Source organism: Pleurodeles waltl, chromosome 4_2 (assembly GCF_031143425.1).
Source record: "Pleurodeles waltl isolate 20211129_DDA chromosome 4_2, aPleWal1.hap1.20221129, whole genome shotgun sequence".
NCBI lineage: Eukaryota > Metazoa > Chordata > Amphibia > Caudata > Salamandridae > Pleurodeles > Pleurodeles waltl.
The window spans coordinates 795,033,353-795,054,346 of record NC_090443.1 but is presented as its reverse complement, the minus strand read 5'-3'; the positions used below and the strand labels follow the sequence as shown (position 1 = coordinate 795,054,346).

The following is a 20,994-nucleotide window of genomic DNA, read 5'->3' as shown; positions in this document are numbered from 1 at the left end:
GCAGGGGAAGGTAGAACAAATGATTTACTGTACAGGAGAGGTGTTACTACCTCTCCTTTAAAAAATAGGTGTCTCTCGGCTAGGGTGGGGGAGCTCATGAGCGCCAAAAGACTACCTTGAAGGGCACATTTGGTGACAAATTTGAGAAAACCTATTTATTCCACTGCAGGAGCCTCACAGCTCCCGCTCTGGTGTGATACCATTCAAAGGAGAGGGGAGTGACCAAACCCCTGCCCAGCTTCTCCCCTAGGGAGGTTAGCCAGGGCTCTGTCAGGTGGTCACTTGATTTTCCCATCTTGAAAATAAGATCAGCAGAGGCTCCTGGGAGCATCTGACTGGTCAGTACACCAGATTAGCGTCCCTGACACCCCACCCCCCCCCACCCGATAGGTGGGTCACTGCAGAAGCAGTTCAACCTCCTTCCTGAGTTACTTAAGGGCTCCCCCCTAAGGGTGTGACCCTAGATCCATCTGCAAGATTCTTCTTCCAAGACAGTTTTGCTGCTGGACACCCAAGACTACATCTGGTAGGAGGGCTCCTACTGCAACCTCGTCCCCAGGTATTACAAGAACTCTACAACTTCGGTGGCTGTGCGTCCTCCAGTCACAAGGACTCTGTCTACATTAAGGACAGCAAGAATGAATCTCCCTTGGAGCAAAGGAGTCACTCCCCTGCATCCGCAGGCACCTCAAAGTCGACTGGTTTGTGAATCCTGCTGTCCCACGGACTCTTCAAGGTTCTGAAACACAGGTGGTGGTTCTGTGGCTCTCCAGAGGTCTGAACTGTCTTCTTTGCATCTGGAAAGACTGTGGTCCCTCATTGGAGCTGCTTGGACGGAACCCATGTGCTCCATGTTTGTCGTTGCCACGGCTTGTTGGGTCTTGAGTCCGAAGACCTCCTAGCTCCAAGAAGTCCTAACCTTAAGCATCACACAGCTTCAAGACTGACGTCCTCTCAGCAACGTGGACATCCATAGGATTTGTGCTGCTGAGGCCTCCCCAGTGCCTGCTGCCAGTGGGTCCCCCTGGGATCTTCATTGTTTCCTGCTGGCTCTCCTTCCTGCTGAGGGCTGGCTATGACCTACTTGTAAAGGATGAGTCCCTTGGATCTTTCTGGTCCCCACTCCTGCAACTCTTCTTGCAACACATCTGTTGCATCTACCTAAGGCTTGTTGATGGTCCTACTGGGCACTGACCCTCCTGCAGTTGGACAACCGGCGTGGGACAGCTCATGGAGGACTCCTGAGATCCCTCGACATCACCTGGACTCCACAGCTGCATCTTCAAGCACTCTGTCTTACAGTGAAGTATCCACGTGAGAAGTGGGCATACCCCTCCTGCACACCTTGGCAACTCCAGGTGGCTTGGACTCTGTCCCCTCTCTCCACAGTTACTCTTCATCCAGAATCCATGCTTGGGTTCCACCGACCTGGTCCACTGGTCATTGTAACAGCTGGACAGCAAAGGTCCCCACTGACTTCAACGGGAGGTTTCAACATGAGCTCACTCCTATGCACTTGGGCTCCCTGGTGTAGATACCCCACTTCTCTGGGTATCCACGGATGGGGGCACTCTTGAACCTCCCTTGTCCCAACAGGTTTCCTCTGGGTCCTCTAGGAAGGGTCCCGAAACATGTGAACTCTAACCATGACTTACCCATGTTATCCTAAGGACACTGATCCAGTTTAACACCTCTACATATGGGCACCCAGAGAAACCTAGTTACTTACCTTAGTACTTCCCCAGTCCTGAAGATCCTTGGGCGTCAGTCTTGGTTAGTTGTGACTTTCACATTCAATTGTTTTAGTATATGGCTTGTGGCCCACTACTGCAAGACAAAGCAGAGATGATTTTTCTTCTCTGTCCCCAAGCACAGAAACTAATCCTGAAAATGTCAAATTCCCTTCTATTTTGTGTAGTAGATTTATTTTAACCAAGCCCTGTAGATTAAACTCAATGTGTGAATGAAAATGAAGGATTATTTCAGTGATTCAATGCAAAATTAATATAAAATACCAAAAACAATGGAATTTTGGAGAAAGTCAAGGGTATCTTATTTAGGCTTATACTGCAATCAATGTACTGTTAATAACAAGGACCATTAGAAGATTCAAGGTACACTTATTTTGTTTATAGTTTAATTTAGTTACCCAATTTCACAGGAAATCCTGGTGGAAGCTTCATCTGGACAAATTCTCTAAGTTTGTTAAAGTGCTTGAAAGGTGCAATCACTTCTAAAACATTCAATAATCTGAAAAGCAGAAATTCACAAATTTAACTTCTACAATTAGTAAAGCTCGGTTCAGACAGATCTGCACATGGAAAAGGTACTAGGGTAAAAAAAAAAATATATATTTTTTTTTAAAAGACCAGAAAAGAAAGTTACCCACCTATAATCCTAGATGTGCATAATAGCTACCTTCACTGATGGTCTTAAACTTAGAATATTCTTGTCTGTGTGCAGAGACCCCCGAAACACTTACTTTACAACTTATGTATGTCCACATGAGCCAAAAAGCTGTAATTTGCCAAAATCCCAAAAATTATTAACATGGTAGATTTAAAAATGTTTTATTTAACTTTCAATAATTCATAAGGCAACACTGCAGAGTGTGCTGCAATAAAGGAATAAAGCTCTGTATGAAGTAAGAAGTTGCATGAAAACAGGTCATCCTGAAAGGCTTAAAGAACAGAAGTGAAACTATACACTGTACCTTTAAGTAATCGGTGGTTTCCATATCCCAACAAGCCTTGAACTGGCAGTTGCCTCACAGGCTCAGTTCTTTTTGAGGAAGCCAACCAGCAAATACAATGTATTTGCCAGTCAAAAAAATTAGATTAGGGAGACAGGAGGTTGTTTATGACTTCAGTAAAGATACCTATGATGCAGAACTAGGATTACAAGTAACATTTCTCTCTTCACCATAGGATCTTCACTGACAGCCATAAACATAGACCCCAAAGTAACCCAAAAGTAAGCTCACCCTACAAGAACAGCCATCTCCTTATCCTGAAAGGAAATACAAAGCATAATCACACAGGGCCTTATATAAAGAGATTTCCTAGGGCATCCTGACCAACTACTGCATCTCGAGGCTGCATCTAGAATGTATTGTGAGGGTATGAACAGATTTTCAAGTAACTGTTCTACAAATATTCAAGCTCTGGGACATCCTTTAGTGAGGCCCGTGTAGTGACTTAACCGTGTGTGGATTGGGCTTTAGGTTTACATGGAAGAGGCTTGTAAGCAAACCTGTAAAACAGGGACATACTAGAGACCAGTGATCTGTATAAATGGATTGCTTAAATGTTGCAAACAACCTGTAGCTGATAAAACGTTGGTTTTTGTTTTAGTTTTTTTTCCATAAAAACTTTAGGACACAGCTAACATCTAAATGTAGACACCTTTCCGCATGATACTCAAAACAATTAGTTAAGATATAGATTGCTTGATATGAAAACTGAAAAAACTGAACACTAGTCTGCTAAAACAAAAACAAAAAAACAAGTACAAGTTTTTATGACAACTCTATTTTTATTTAAAAAATCATGCAAGGTTCCACTGCAGCTACAGGCTGCACCTCGCTTACTCTCGAAGCTAAAATAATGGCCACAAGAAAAGCAATATTAGAAGTAAGATAGTGTAATAATGCCTTGTCTATAGGCTCAAATGGAGAAGCCGTTAATTTAGATAAAAGTCGATTGACCTCCCATGGAGAAGCAGGCTGCAGTATAGCAAGATCGGTTTTCTTTAATCCCTCCAAAAAGTCCTTTATGACAGGGACCATGAAGAGAGATTGCGGAGTCTGGCTTTTCCTGTATGCTGTAATAGCCACCAACTGAACTTTTATGGAAGCCAACTATAGATGCGACTTCACAAGATGAAGTAGGTATAGAAGGATCACATCCTCTTGGTAGGACACTAGCTTACTGTAATTGTAGCTCTTACTACATGAGGAGGAGGAACACTTTGTGGTGACTCCAGAACCAAAGGTTAGAGGTAAGAAGCTAGATTAGTAAAAAGTGTACTTTTTGTTTCCTTGTGTATTAGTTGTAGTAAGGGTGTTAAGTCAGTTCCCACTGAGATCACATGCATTTAGCTGTACTGTTTGAAAGGGATGAATTAACTGAAATGGATTAGTATACGGAATAAGTGAGTTGTCACCGATAGTGGCGGAAGGAGAAATTCAATCATCCCATCAACCATCAAGTAAAAAAAAAAAAAAATCTATAAATATATCAATGAAAAAAACAAGGTTAAAGCTTAGTTATAGTTGGGAAAACTTATTGTCCACATACAAACCAAGCTTAAAGTACATGCATTTTAAAAATGTAAAAATTAGTTATAACTTTCATTTACACTCTATCCACCACCTCTAAATATTATAAGTAGAAGACCTTGTTACACACTCTTTCCAGCTTTGCAAACCAGACAATACTAACTGGGTGGAGTGTCGTAATGGATTGGAAAATGATGTAGACTACAGTATTGTAGAGTGGCATACAGTCTAGTTGATTTTTGTTAAGTACAGTGTAGAGTGGACTGGCATACAGTGTTACAGAGTAGAACGGCAATGAGGTGTGGAATGGCATACAGTGGAGTAGCTTGTCAGAGCAGAAAGGATTAGGGTGGGATGCAGTGGCATACAAAAAGTTGTGTACCGTGTTGTATAGTGGTCTAGAGTATTGCAGAGTGTTGGACAGGGGCATACAGTATAGTACAGTGGAGTGAAGGGGTACAGACAGGGGTAAAGTGTCAAAGAGTGGCATGCAGTTTAGTAGTGTTGTGAGTGGAGCTGAAATGCGTACAGTAGTGTGTGAAACAGTGGAGCTGCAGAGAGTGGATTGTTGTATAGTAGCACAGAGTGAGGTAAAGTCTTGTACAGTAGCCTAGACTAGAGTGGATTGGTGTAACGTAGTGTGAAGTAAAGTACAATAGAAAGCATTGGTGTGTTGTAGAATAGAGAGGCATGGACTGTACCTTCACAGCATAGGTAGTAAACAGGTATAAAATGAAGTCTGGTCTCGTACAGTTGAATGGTGTGCTGTTTAACCCCTTGGTTGCCACGGACGTGATGGTTATGTCCTTGGCTGCAGAACTGAGGTGCCAAGGACTTAATTGTTACGTCCTGTGAACGGCTCCATGAGCCTCCGACGCCCCTCCCCAGGGCAGGGATGGAAGGGGAATCGCTTCCCCTTCCACCCCTTCCCCTCCATCCTCCTCCCTCCCTCCCCCACCCCTGTGAAGTCTGATGACTTTAGGACTCCCTTTTATCTTTGAACCTCCTTAATGATTCACCACAATAATGTGTATCATATCAAGTAAAATTGTAAAGAGATTACGGAGCTAATATCCGAGAAATTCCTATCGAAGCACTACTAACTATAACTAAACAGTGCCAATCAGATTTCGTGTGTTTTCTTTCTTTTTATCTATTGTATTTTTATATTTGTTAATTGGTTTACATAATCGCGTGACCATGAATGTGTCTTTTAGTTGTTCATGTAGTAATTCTGAAACTTTACATATGCAGTCTAGTTTATTATTAAGGCTTCTTTGTTACGCTTAGTAGGATTGTGCTATATTTGAAGCCTAAAGTAAATGAAAGCCAATCACTGATGTTCTAAAAATTAAGATTATTACTTTTCCATTTTGTTGCACAGAAGTACATAAGGAAGATGTTTTTTGTTTGGCTTGTTGGGCACAGTTTTACACAAGGGACATAACACACAGCGTTGTCCTCTCATGAATATTGTTTAGTATTTTGTATGTATACCAAGGGTACCACCGAAAAAAGAATAAAATTGTGATTTATCCTCAGGTATTTTTTAATAAACACAACTGAATCCCAGAAATTATCCAGATTAATTATTTCTAAGAATTCTCTCAAGTGAATCCACTCCTTGCTGTTGAGTCTGCCCTGGTAGTACTATATTAACCAGGGTGGGGTGAGGTGGGCAATGACGAAGCATGTCACATTACGAAAGAGAGCCCACCTCATCTAATTTTTGGAATTGCCCGCAGATGAGGTAGATGAGATAGGTAGACTACCTGATATATGAAAAAATCGAGTACACAAAGAATGTTAAAGTATCCCAATAAGTGATTACCACATCTTTTTGTGATGTGACTTATATAATAAACACATGTTAAGGAGAAACATAATCACTATTTTTTTTTTTTTCACATATGCATAGCTTTTTTTTTTAAATGACAAATAAGTGAAATATACATGTATATAGACATATTGAAAAATATAGAATTATATGTATACATATATACATAAAATGAATTGATCCCTATATATCTACAAACATGTACATACATACATGTAATGTAAAAATGTTTGCTGAGCATAAATGTACATTCACAGTATTTCTTTATTTCTTTTCATTTCTAAAATGGATTATGTTATTTACCCTGTAAGCATCTGTTTGTTGAACGAAGTGCTGTAGATTCACATACTCTGCATGCTCCTGCCATCTAGTTTTGGGTCCGGAGAGGTGAAAGTTGTTTTCTTCAAAGAGGTTTTCCAAGTCACGATATCGTGTGACTCCTCCTCTTGGTAATACTGCATATAGGCATCAACTCCTTTTTAGACTGTTTTCCCGAAGGCGGTTGAGAAAGTAATGTAAGGATAGAAAGTTTACAGAACGGTGTCCATGCAAGAAGCAAGTACACACACACACACATATACATTACCTACTGGTGGTCCATTGAAAAAGTATTTTTTGACTTGCCTAAATCTTTGGCACAGTTTGATGAATCTTCATGAAAGTTTACCCAAAAAATGTTCCAGTGAATCTTGTTGTACATGGCAAGTTTTGGGGTGCTCTGTCAAGCGGAGGCCGAGCTAAAAAGGGGACTGGGGGGAACGGGGGCAAAGAACATGTGATTCTCATTATAATTCCCATAAGGAATTCAGAGACGACTACAGCCCGAACCGCTGGACAGAACTGCACCAAATTTGGCAAAAAGGTAGCTCTTGGCCCAGAAAGAGTGCTTTTTGTTATTTGGTCTAAATCTGCCCAGTACTTTTTGAAATATTAAAAAAAAAAAAAAGAAAAAAAAAATATATATATATATATAGCTATCTAGAGGCGCGAAGAGTTTGCAAATATTAACAAGCTTGTGCAGGGAAATGCAGAGCTCTGATTGGCTGCTCAAACTTCAACAAGGAAGTGTTGGCAGCCTCTTGGGACTCTACTTCAGCAGAGTCCCACAAAAAAAAGATTTAAAAAAAAAAGAAAAAGGGGCCAGGATAGGGACACCCTGAACCCTTATCTTTGGTGCTGGGTTCCCAGAGGGACAACCCACATAACAAAAAAAGCATTTTAAAAATAACCTTTTTGGTGGACCAGCAAATTCGTGGCAAAAAAAGAAATAAAAAAAATTTAAAAAAACAAACAAAAAAAAAAAAGCCCTCCGGTAAACCAGGTACCAAGGGCATTTTGCAATAAAGGAGGCCCCCCACTGGAGACTGACACCTGCCAGGGGCTTATTTATCATGAATGCAGCCCTGGAAACCACCACCTCCATGGGGCATTGAAATTATGAGTGCGGCTGGGTGGGGGGGAAGGAGGGGGTGGGGGGGAGTGAGAGGGTGTTGGTGGTGGATGGTCTCATGGACTGCGACCTCCCTGGGGCTAATAACAAATACAATGAGGGGAAGCCACCCGGTCATCCCCTCCCTCACCCCCCACCGTCATATCCCTGGGGACCACCACCTCCCCTGGGCTTTAAAGAAACTGAATGCGGGGTGCTGCCCGGTACCACCCCAGTAGCCCCGTGAACCACCACCTCCCCGGTGCTAATAAATTAAATTTGTCCGGGCTGCCCGGACCCCCTGCAGCCCTAGGGACCACCATATCCTCAGGGCTAATAAATTAAATGTGGTGGGGCAGCAATGCCCCCCCCCGCAGCCCCGGGGACCACTTGCACCCGCACCAAGCACTCATGACATCGTTGATAACAAATGATAATATCAGTGTACATTTTTTTATGAAAAAACGCTGCATGGTGGGGGCGCGAGTTATAGTTACCTTAGGGCACGTGTTATAGTAACTTGAGATTACTAACTATAACAGGTGAATTTCTATGGTTTTGTATGTTTACAATGTGAGCCTAACTATGACATCCCTGTAACCCTTGGTGTTTTAAGTATCTTGATTTGCCTTTCTGTGGATGTACTGAATGGCATACTCTGTCCCCGTCTCCTGGAGCAGTCATGCAGGGAAGCAGGCTGCCTTTGATACAGTGAAGTGATCTCGATGGTCACAGGCGCACGGGGAGGAGGGATGGAGCATGTGAATGTACAACACTACATGCCAAGAACAGACGCTTACAGGGTAACAATCCATTTGATGGCATGTGTGGCTGTAGATACATATGCTCTGCAGAGACTGTAAAGCAACCCTTCCATCAAAGCGGTGGCTAGCATGTAGGAGTTGCAGTTGACTGGAAAAGTGTTCATAGCGCAGACTGACCTAGATTAGCTGGTTGGCATCCTAGCACATCCACACAGTAGTTTTTTAAAATGTTTCTGGTGTAGACCAAGTAGCTGCCTTAGAAACGTCAGATGTAGGGGCGTTTCCAAACAAAGCCATAGCAGCACCTTTTCTACTAGTAGAATGTGCTCTAGGGGTAATAGGTAACCGTCTCTTGGCTTTAGCATAACAAGCTTGCATATATTTAACTATACATCTGGCTATGCCAGATTTGGATATTGGGCTGTCTTTATGAGGTGGTGAAAAAGCCACCAAGAGGTATTTTGTTTTTCTAAACTCTTTGGTTCTATCAATGTAAAACATGAGTGCTCTCAACATCTAGAGTGTGAAAGGCTCTTTCTGCAACAGAGTTGGGTTGCGGAAAGGAGACAGGTAGTTCAATGGACTGGTTATGTGAAACTGAGAAACCACGTTAGGTAGGAACTTAGGGTTAGTACAAACGACTTCCTTATCCTTAGGAATCTGGAAGAAAGGTTCTTCCAAGGTTAATGCCTGGAGCTCACTTACATGTCTGAATAAAGTGGACCTGAATGGAGTGGTTCAAAAAGAGGACCCATGAGTCTGGTGAGCACAATGTTTACGTTTTACTATGGTGCAGAGGGAACCCTAGGTGGAATGACACATTTAAGGCCTTCCGGGAAAGCCTTAATGACTGGAATTCTGAACAAGGAAATATGTATGCTAGATTTGCTTTTTGTAAATGGAGCAAATAAACAATCTCTTGAACTGTAGCTTTCATGAGGTCAATACGTTTGGGTTGACACTAGCAAACAAAATGTTTACATTTTGCTGCATAACTGGCTCTAGTGTGTGTCTACAGGCTTCTCTAAGAATGCTAATACATTCCGCACGCAAGCCTAAATAACCAATCTATGACCTCAGGAGCCATATCGCAAGGTCGATTGATCTGGGGTTGGGATGCTTGATTTGCCATTGGATTTCAGTGAGAAGGGCCGGCCTGTTGGGGAGCGTCTCATGGGGGACTACTCAGAGATCCAGAAGTGTTGTGAACCATGGCTGACGTGCTCAAATGGGAGCTACAAGGATCATGGTGAGAAATATTTACCCAATCCTCCGAAACACAAATGGAAAAACAGGGAGAAATGGAAAAGCATAGACAAATATCCTTGACCAATTCATCCTCAGAGCCTTGCCCTTGGAGAGAGGGTGTAGATACCAGGAGGCGAAGATTGGGCATTTTGCATTTTCTGCTGTGGTGAACAGGTCTATGTGAGGAGTTCCCAGTTTTGATAAGCATGACAGAAGGACTTGTGGGTGGAGTTCCGACTTGTGGACTTGTTGCTGCATCCTGCTGAGCAGGACTGCTAAGTCTTAGTCCATGCCAGGGAGATACTCTGCCACTAGGTGAATGTGATGGAGGGCCTGCTTCCATACTGTCTGAGAGTTCTGATAGTTGAGACGATCATGTCTCCCCCTGTTTCTGTAAGTAATAAATGGTTGCCGTGCGGACTAAGACAAACTTGTGAGACAACTGAGGCAGAAATGCTTTAGGGCTAGAAAAACTGCTTGAAGCTCAAGGCAATTGATGTGTAGGGACTCGAGACACTGAACTGTGAGGTCTTGAAGGTAAGCCCCCCAACCTGTGAGTGATGCATTTGTTTAATGTGACCTGAGGCACAGGGACTAGAAATGGCTACCCTTTCAAGAGGTTGGTGGTACTCCACTGTTGCAGAGAGCGGCGAGTCTAGTGGTCTAGCAACACTAGATCTTCCAGGTGACCCTGTGACTGAAACCATTGACAAGACAGACAATGCTGTAGAGGGCGTGTGTGAAGTCTGGCATGGGGAACTATGGTGATACAAGATGCCATCATCCCCAGCTGACGCAAAATGCTCCTGACTGTGCAAGTATGGTTCCCCTGAAATTGAGAGAGCAGAGTCTGAAAGTTCTGGACATGAGCCGGGCTGGGGTATGCTAACCCCAGGTCTGCATTCAAGCCAGCCCCTAAACAAAGTTGTACCTGAAGAGGCTGAAGATGAGATGGGATTGGGGAGAGTGAAGCCCAGGTCAACTCAGTGTGTTGTTGGCACTGGTGTAACGTACTGGCTTTGATGAGCCAGTCATCGAGGTAGGGGGAATGCATGAATGTTTTGCCTTCTCCAGAGTGCGGCAACAACTGGCAAGCACTTTGAGAAGACTCTGGGAGTGGCAGTGACTCCGAATGGAAGGACCTTGAACTGGTAGTGTTTGCCAGCAATGACGAACCTTAAATATTTCTGATGTGCAGGGTGATTTGGAATAAGAAAATAGGCTTCCTTTAGATGTAAAGCTGTCAAAGTCGCCTTGCTTTAAGTGCTGAATAACATCATGAAGCATGTACCTGTGGAAGTATTCTGACAGAATGTATTTGTTTAATGATTTAAGGTTGAGTATCAGTCTGACAGAGCTGTCCTTTCTCTGAATGAGGAAGTAAAGGATATATACTCCTGTCCCTTGTTGTAATGGAACCGGGTCTATGTACCCTTTGAGTAGAAGGGATTGGAACGCTATTTAAGAAGGATCAGGTATTCCTGAGATAGTCTGTGAGTGCGAGGGGGGAATATTGGGAGGAGTGGTTGTAAGCTCCAGACAATAACCATGCTGGCTAATGGATAGGACCAATAGGTTTGTGGTAATGTTGTCCCAGTGTAAGTAAAAAAGAAAGTTTGAGTCTTCCCCGGACAGGTGTAGGATGAGCGGAGAAAGATGGAGATAGTCACTTCTTGGAGTCAGTGGTCTTTCCTCTTCCCGAAAAAGAGTCTCTGTAGAAACATCTAGAATAGGCGGATTGAGGCTGCCTAGGGTGGGAGTTGGATGACTTAGTGGTAAAGGATTTGTAACCCAGGGTGACAAAAAGTGCCTCTTTGTGTAGGGGACTGTAGGGCACCCATGGCCTTAGTGGTGTCTGTATCTTATTTAAGTTTCCCAAGTGTGGTGTCTACCTGAGGCCCAAATACATGCTCCATATCAAAGGGAATATTAGGGACAGCCTGCTGGACCTCTGGTTTAAAACCAGAGCAACGCAGTCAACCATGTCTCCGGAGAAGGGCGCGGTTATTGATGCTGAGAGCTGCTGTGTCAGCAGTGTCCTGGGCGCACCCAATTGAGTTGAGCAGAAATTAGCTGCCTCTCTGCAATTGTCTGTTGCCACCTTTTACACTGCTCTTCAGGTAAGAACTGGAGGCGCTCCTCCATGTCATCCCAGTGAGCCCGGTCACACCGGGCTAACAAGGCTTGGGGGTTGGCAATATGCCAATAATTTGCAGTCTGTGCTGCAACTCCCTTGCCAGCAGCATCAATCTTTTTGCTCTCCTTCTCAGGAGGAGTAGAGTTCCCAGTGGCCTACTGGCTTGTTTACGAGCTGTGGCAGCTACAATAGAGTTGGGTGAAAACTGATACCTAATGTAAAGAGGATCAGAAGGAGCTGACTTCTGTTTCTTATCCACCCTTGGCACAATAACCCATGAGCAGACAGGCTCTTTAAAAGATCTCCTCTCCATGGCCAAGCATGCTTGGAAGCATAGGGAGATACTTTATCAATCAATCAATCAATCATGGTATTTATAGAGCGCGCTATGTACCCGTCAGGGTTTCGAGGCGCTAAGTGGGGGGGGGGGGGGGGTTGGGGGGGGGGGGGGGGGGAGCGCTGCTGGATTAGCGGTCGAAGAGCCAGGTCTTGAGGAGCCTTCTGAATGTGAGGAGGTCCTGGGTCTGGCGAAGAGATGTGGGGAGAGAGTTCCAGGTCTTGGCGGCGAGGAAGGAGAAGGATCAGCCGCCGGATGTCTTGCGCTGGATTCGGGGTACGATGGCGAGGGCGAGGTTGGCGGATCGGAGTTGACGTGTTGGAGTGTAGAAGTTGAGTCTGGTGTTGAGGTAGGAGGGTCCGGTGTTGTGAAGTGCCTTGTGAGCGTGGGTCAGGAGTTTGAAGGTTATCCTCTTGTCTACCGGGAGCCAGTGGAGTTCCTTTAGGTGAGGGGAGATGTGACTTCGGCGAGGTATGTTGAGGATCAGTCGGGCGGAGGCATTTTGGATACGTTGGAGGCGTTTGATGTCTTTGGTTGGTATGCCTGTGTAGAGTGCGTTGCCGTAGTCAAGTCTGCTGCTGACGAGGGCCTGGGTCACCGTCTTTCTGGTTTCTGTTGGAATCCACTTGAAGATTCTGCGGAGCATTCGAAGGGTGTTGAAACAGGAGGAGGAGACGGCGCTGACCTGTTTGGACATGGTGAGGGCGGAGTCCAGGATGAAGCCGAGGTTTCTTGCGTGGCTGGCAGGGGTGGGTGGGAGTCCGAGGACGGAGGGCCACCATGAGTCGTTCCAGGCCGAGGGGGTGCGTCCGAGGATGAGGACTTCCGTCTTGTCGGAGTTGAGTTTCAGGCGACTGTTGTTCATCCAATCGGCGATGGATTTTAGTCCCTCGTGGAGGTTTGTTTTGGCGGTGAGCGGGTCTTTGGTCAGGGAGAGGACGAGCTGGGTATCGTCGGCGTAGGAGATGATGCTGAGGTGGTGTTGGCGGGCCAGTTGAGCGAGGGGGGCCATGTAGACGTTGAACAACGTGGGACTGAGGGAGGATCCTTGGGGGACGCCGCAGATGAGGTTGGTGGCTTTGGAGCGGAAAGGGGAGAGACGGACTCTCTGCGTTCTGTCGGAGAGGAAGGATGAGATCCAGTGGAGGGCTTTATCTTGGATGCCGGCATCTTGGAGGCGGGTCAGTAGGGTGCGGTGGCAGACGGTGTCAAAAGCGGCTGATAGGTCGAGGAGGATGAGGGCTGAGGTTTCGCCGTTGTCCATTTGATGTCTGATGTCATCTGTGGCGGCGAGGAGGGCAGTCTCAGTGCTGTGGTTTCGTCTGAATCCGGATTGTGAGGGGTCCAGGATGGAATTGTCTTCGAGGAAGTGGGTGAGCTGAGTGTTGACGATCTTCTCGATGACTTTCGCTGGAAAAGGGAGGAGAGAGATCGGACGGAAGTTTTTGAGGTCGTTGGGGTCAGCCTTGGGTTTTTTGAGGAGGGGTTGGATTTCTGCGTGTTTCCAGCTGTCCGGGAAGGTGGCAGAAGTGAAGGATAGGTTGATGATCTTGCGGAGTTCGGGGGCGATGGTGGCGTTGGCTGAGTTGAAAACATGGCCATGTGAGTTGTAGTCAGTGCATCGAACAGGAAATCCTGCTCAATAGGGTCCATATGCAGCTCCACATTGTGGAACGCAGCTGTTCTATCTACTACCTGCTGGTATGGGATAGTGTCTTCAGGTGTTGAGGGGTGTGCGGGTTAGAGGTCAAGGTCATTAGAGGGAATAGGGTCAGGATCATAAGCAGACCAAGGGTCTGTGATGTCTTGAAACCCCCCCCCCCCCCCCTCACCCCCCCCAATCCTCATGGAAAATAAAGGTGAACCCTGGGGTTGTAATTTCCTGGTGGGGTGAACTGGGAGAATATGGAGTGGATGGAGGTAAAGGTGAAGAAGGAGGCGGAGGAGGAGGAGGAGTAGGTGAAGGAAGAGGTAGCAGACAAGGTCTATGTGGCAGACTGGTAACCGTGTCCTTGGTTCATTTTTTGGGTGGTAAAGGAACATCCAAAACCTCCTGGAAAGAGAGTTTCCACTTGGGAGAACAGGAGAGGGAGGTTTGGCAATAATCCGGCCTGTACCCTTCTGTATTTGGAGGTGGTGCTGACGAGCGTAGATGGTTTCCAAAATGGGCTCCACTGAAGAAGAGGTAGTGGAAAACTGGCCCGAGTCTCTGTATTCCCAAGATTTCGGCTCTGATGATTTTGGCACTGAAGATGTTGGTCAGAGAAGTTTGGTCATTACAGATGTTGAAGCTGCTGGTTGCAGGCTCAGTGCAAAGGCTTAAGTCGAAACAGAGAAAATCTCTCTGTCCGAGGAGAATGAGGGCAATGCCGAGGACAAAGCATTGGACTTCCCAGATGTTTTCAATGCCAAGCCTGAGGGCAGTGCATCTGAAGCAGGCATTCATTACTGACCATGGCCTGATGGCAGTGGTGGACCAGCGACCTCATGAAGGGGTTGAAGAGTCTTTTTTACCATCTTATGGTGGGCAGAAGGGGCTATGGTACTCCCACGCTGATCTGAGGTGATTTTGTAGCTTTCGATGTCCAACTGAACATCGAAGTCCAAATTGTCCTGAATGGAGAGGACCTCTTCCTTCTCTTGAGTGTGCTTCTATACAAAGATATCCGGGGTGTAGTTTGGCATCTTGTGGGCCATTTCAAACCGACGTGCTCTTTGGTCCCGAAGAATTTTCATAGAGAGGAAGGACTTACAGGCATTGCAGTTGGCATCTTGATGATCCGGGAAGAGACAGAGGTTGCACACCATGATGCAGGTCGGTGTGCAGAAATTTGATGCGGCACCAAAGACAGAAGTGGAATGGAGTCTGTTCCAACAGGGAAGCATTTCCTTTGGTGCCGAGTGGAAGGTAGGCCAGAGGCGGGCATTGGTGCCCCAAAAGGAAAGTGCTAAGATGATAAAAGCACGAGCAAGACAATAGCGTACAAATAGGTAAACTTGAGAGAAATATCGAACCAAAGCAACTCAGAAGACGCAGTGAAGACGCACACGTCCGAATCCAATGGCGAAGAGAAAACCATCTAACAAAGGAGTTGATGCCCATGCGCAATATCACCGAGAGGAGGAGCCCATCGAACTTGTGACTCGGAAACACTTCTTTGAAGAAAAACAACTTGCACCACTCCGGACCCAACACTAGATGACAGGAGTATGCACAGCATGTGTATCTACAGCCATAAATATAATCAAACATATTGTTAGACCCTTTAAGGTATCTTTTCTATGATCATATTTACATACTCTGACATATATATATTTACTTACTCTGACATATATGTTTTATCATAGAAAAGAGCACATGCCAAAATATTGACACTCCTTTACACATTATCAATATACAATTAGATATTTATATATTTAATGCCTATCTCCAGATAGGTAACCGTCCATACTGAGGCATATTGCATACATATATAATATATCCAGGTTTTTATGATAGTGATGTATTAGTGTTTAATAATAAATAGTTTATAAATATATACAGACATAGAAAAAGATATATATGAATATGTGGTCAGTCAAGTACTTTATTGGCTAGTTTTAGAAATAGAAGGATTTAAAACAATAACCACAGTTAAAATAAAATAAGTACAAAATACAAACACAATCTAAAAACATTTGGAAAAAAATAACAATAAAATGAAGAGAATGATTCCTGCTGTTAAACTGATGGTGCCAAACGAAGCCGGTTAATGGGCGCAGGACCCTTTCATAATTGTACATCAGGAAAAGTCATCCAAACGGCACTCCAAGCAACAAATGATTTATTTATTTTAGGCTGTCACGATATTCAAAGAGAAACAAGTTCTCGACTTGCAGAGGCTACGAGTTTCAACCTTTGCAGTCTTCTTCATAAGCCAAAATAATTACAGAAGCCCCCTCTCCCTTAGAAAACACACCCATGGTTTACCTAGACATAAAAAACAGATCATTATTTGAAAAAAGAAGGAAAAAACACATTTACCCCACATTTAAAACAATTTCGAAACCACCCCAAATAAATCCAAATCTAATTTAAAATAAAATCATCCAAAAATAATGGCCTCTAAATTATTATCAACATATATGTCCAATCTTTCATTATCTCACAATTTAGACTTTTTAAGAAGATTTTCAGTTTTTCCAAAATATATTTTAACATGTTCCTTATTATATAATTCTTCATTTCTTAGCAGAAAAAGTATAATCTATTGCCAAACATTTATTCACCAACATTACGGCCAAGTGTCCCTTTACCAAATTTTCTGACCAAATTCCATCCGGCCAAGGAATATCCATGGTATTATAGTATTTTTTAAAGAAACAACCGTCTAACAAATATAAACAATTCTTTAAATACACAAATTATTAATCGGGAGTTGGGGCTGTTAAACAGACGCAAGTCAAACATACTATACTACTAAACAGCCTCACAAGAATATATATATATATATGGAAAATGTCACTTACCCAGTGTACATCTGTTTGTGGCATTAGTCGCTGCAGACTCGCATGCTTTGCACATCCCGCCATCTAGTGTTGGGCTCGGAGTGTTACAAGTTGTTTTTCTTCGAAGAAGTCTTTACGAGTCACGAGATCGAGGGACTCCTCCCATTTCGGCGGGTGGGCACATGTGAATCTGCAGCGACTAATGCCACGAACAGATGTACACTGGGTAAGTGACATTTTCCATTCAATGGCATGTGTAGCTGCAGATACACATGCTTTGCATAGACTAGTAAGCAGTTATCGCCCCAAAAGCGGTGGTTCAGCCTGTAAGAGTTGAAGTTGTTTGAAACAATGTTCGTAGTACTGCTTGGCCTACTGTGGCTTGTTGTGCCGTTAACACATCCACGCAGTAGTGTTTGGTAAACGTATGAGGCGTAGACCATGTGGCTGCCTTACATATTTCAGTTATTGGAATATTTCCTAGAAAGGCCATTGTAGCACCTTTTTTTCCTAGTCGAGAGTGCCTTTGCTTTAATAGGCAATTCTCTTTTTGCTTTGAGATAAGAAGTTTGAATGCACTTAACTATCCATCTAGCAATGCCTTGTTTTGAAATCGGATTTCCTGTATGAGGTTTTTGGAAAGCAATAAATAATTGTTTTGTTTTCCAAATTTGTTTTGTTCTGTCAATGTAGTACATTAACGCTCTTTTGATGTCTAATATATGTAGTGCTCTTTCAGCTACCGAATCTGGCTGTGGGAAGAACACTGGTAGTTCTACTGTTTGATTCAAGTGGAACGGTGATATGACTTTTGGTAAGAATTTAGGATTTGTTCCTAAGACTACTTTATGCCTGTGTATCTGAATAAATGGTTCTTGTATGGTAAATGCTTGTATCTCACTTACTCTCCTTAGAGATTTGATAGCAATTAGAAATGCAACTTTCCATGTTAAGTATTGCATTTCACATGAGTGCATAGGTTCGAAAGGTGGACCCATGAGTCGAGTTAATACAATGTTGAGGTTCCACGAAGGAACTGGTGGTGTTCTTGGTGGTATAATTCTCTTCATGCCTTCCATAAACGCGTTTATGACTGGTATCCTAAATAATGAAGTTGAGTGCGTAAATTGCAGATAAGCTGAAATTGCGGTAAGATGTATTTTAATGGATGAAAAAGCTAGCTTTGACTTTTGCAAATGTAGTAAGTAGCTTACAATGTCTTTAGCAGATGCGTGTAATGGCTGGATTTGATTAGTATGGCAATAATAAACAAATCTTTTCCACTTATTTGCATAGCAATGTCTAGTGGTTGGTTTCCTAGCTTGTTTTATGACCTCCATACATTCCTGTGTAAGGTTTAAGTGTCAGAATTCTAAGATTTCAGGAGCCAAATTGCTAGATTCAGCGATGCTGGATTTGGGTGTGTGATCTGTTGTTTGTGTGGAGTTAACAGATCTGGTTTGTTTGGTAGTTTGACATGAGGCACTACCAAGGTTGTCTTGCCCAAGTTGGTGCTATTAGTATGAGTTTGAGTTTGTTTTGACTCAATTTGTTTACCAGATATGGAAGGAGTGGAAGAGGGGGGAAAAGCGTATGCAAATATCCCTGACCAACTCATCCATAACGCATTGCCCTGAGACTGATCCTGTGGGTATCTGGATGCGAAGTTTTGTCATTTTGCATTTTCTTTTGATGCAAATAGGTCTATTTGTGGTGTTCCCCATCTTTGGAAGTAAGTGTTTAGTATTTGGGGGTTAATCTACCATTCGTGGATCTGTTGGTGATCCCGAGAAAGATTGTCTGCTAACTGATTCTGAATCCCTGGAATAAACTGTGCTATTAGGCGAATGTGGTTGTGAATCGCCCAATGCCATATTCTCTGTGCCAGGAGACACAACTGTGTTGAGTGTGTTCCTCCTTGTTTGTTCAGATAATACATCGTTGTCATGTTGTCTGTTTTGACAAGGATGTGTTTGTGACTTATTATGGGTTGAAATGCTTTCAACTCTAGAAATACTGCCAGTAGTTCTAAGTGATTTATGTGAAACTGTCTTTGCTGAGTGTCCCATTGTCCCTGGATGCTGTGTTGATTGAGGTGTGCTCCCCACCCTATCATGGAGGCATCTGTAGTTATTGCGTATTGAGGCACTGGGTCTTGGAAAGGCCGCCCTTGGTTTAAATTTATATTGTTCCACCATAGAAGCGAGGTGTATGTTTGGCGGTCTATCAACACTAGATCTAGAAGTTGACCCTGTGCCTGTGACCATTGTGATGCTAGGCACTGTTGTAAGGGCCGCATGTGCAATCTGGCGTTTGGGACAATGGCTATGCAGGAGGACATCATGCCTAGTAGTTTCATCACCATCTTGACCTGTATTTTTTGTTTTGGATACATGCCTGTATTACATTGTGAAATGCTTGTACCCTCTGTGGACTTGGAGTGGCAACCCCTTTTGTTGTGTTGATTGTCGCCCCGAAGTATTGCTGTGTATGACACGGCTGAAGGTGTGACTTTGTGTAGTTGAGTGAGAAACCTAGTTTGTGGAGGGTTTCGATGACATACTTTGTGTGTTGTGAACACCGTTCTTGCGTGTTGGTTTTGATTAACCAATCGTCTAGGTACGGGAACACGTGTATTTGCTGTCTTCTGATATGCGCAGCTACTACTGCCAGGCATTTTGTAAAAACTTTTGGCGCAGTTGTTATCCCAAATGGCAACACTTTGAAATGGTAATGCACCCCTTGGAATACAAACCTTAGGTACTTTCTGTGTGAAGGATATATCGGTATATGGAAGTATGCATCCTTTAGGTCTAGTGTTGTCATGTAGTCTTGTTGTTTGAGCAATGGGATTACGTCCTGTAATGTCACCATGTGAAAGTGATCTGATTTGATGTAGGTATTTAACGTTCTGAGATCTAATATAGGTCTCAGAGTTTTGCCCTTTTTGGGTATGAGAAAGTACAGAGAGTAAACTCCTGTTCCTTTCTGATGAATTGGTACTAATTCTATTGCTTCTTTTTGTAACAACGCTTGGACCTCCAGTTGTAGAAGATCCATGTGTTGTTTTGATATATTGTGTGTTTTCGGTGGGACATTTGGAGGGAAATTGAGAAATTCTATGCAATAACCATGCTGGATAATTGCTAGGACCCAAGTATCTGTTGTTATTTCCTCCCATTGTTTGTAGAACTTGGTTAGCCTTCCCCCCACAGGTGTTATGTGTTGGGGATTTGGGACATGTAAGTCACTGCTTGTTTTGTGGAGTTTTGGGACTTTGGAACTTCCCTCTACTTTTTTGGAACTGTCCCCATCTATATTGTCCCCGAAAACTTACCTGCTGATATTGGCTCTGATAAGTGGGCCTTGTTTGTGAGGTTGTGGGTTCCGTGCTCTGTCCTCGAAACTGTGTTTTACGAAAAGTGCCTCTGCTCTGTGGGGAGTAGAGTGCGCCCATGGCTTTGGCCGTATCAGTGTCCTTTTTAAGCTTTTCGATGGCAGTGTCCACCTCCGGCCCAAACAACTGCTGTACGTTAAATGGCATATTCAGCACGGCTTGTTGTATTTCCGGCTTGAATCCTGATGTACGCAGCCATGCATGTCTCCTTATTGTCACTGCTGTGTTTACAGTTCTAGCAGCTGTGTCTGCTGCTTCCATTGCTGACCGTATCTGATTGTTTGAGATACTCTGTCCTTCTTCCACCACTTGCTGTGCTCTCTTTTGGAACTCTTTGGGCAAATGTTCTATAAAGTGTTGCATTTCTTCCCAATGAGCCCTATCGTATCTGGCCAACAAAGCCTGTGAGTTTGCAATACGCCACTGGTTTGCTGCCTGTGCCGCCACCCTTTTCCCTGCCGCGTCAAACTTACGACTCTTTATCTGGAGGTGGGGCATCTCCTGAGGTGTGTGAGTTCGCCCTCTTGCGAGCTGCCCCTACTACCACTGAGTCCGGTGTTAACTGTTGTGTGATGTACACGGGGTCTGTTGGTGGCGGTTTATATTTTTTCTCCACTCTTGGAGTAATGGCCCTTCTTTTTACAGGCTCCTCAAACACTTGTTTGGAGTGTTTTAGCATTCCAGGTAGCATGGGGAGACTCTGGTACTGGCTGTGTGTGGACGACAGTGTATTAAATAGGAAGTCGTCTTCAATTGGCTCTGCATGCAGGCTGACATTATGAAACGCCGCTGCCCTTGACACCACCTGTGCGTAGGCTGTACTATCTTCTGGTGGTGATGGTCTAGCTGGATAACAGTCAGGACTGTTATCTGATACTGGCGCATTATAAAGATCCCACGCGTCTGGATCATCATGACTCATTCCTGTATGAGTTGGGGATTGCATCATTGGTGGAGTGGCTACCGGTGATGGTTGCGGAGATCGTTGTGGTGATGGGGTTACTTGTTTAGCCACCTTTGCCTGTGGCTGCTTGTCTTTCTCTTTGAAGGCAAGTTTGCGTTTCATTCGAATCGGAGG

The 20,994-nt window shown here is 44.1% G+C and overlaps 1 protein-coding gene across 1 annotated transcript in view; it reads right to left on the bottom strand.

The window, feature by feature from the left end:
• The window catches only part of ANKRD13C (ankyrin repeat domain 13C), a 294,697-nt gene that overhangs the window by 22,403 nt on the left and 251,300 nt on the right, over nt 1-20,994 (bottom strand). Inside the window, exon 12 of the mRNA XM_069232446.1 lies at nt 2,150-2,250. Within this exon, the coding sequence (XP_069088547.1) occupies nt 2,150-2,250 (101 nt within the window). The remainder of the gene's footprint in view (nt 1-2,149; nt 2,251-20,994) is intronic.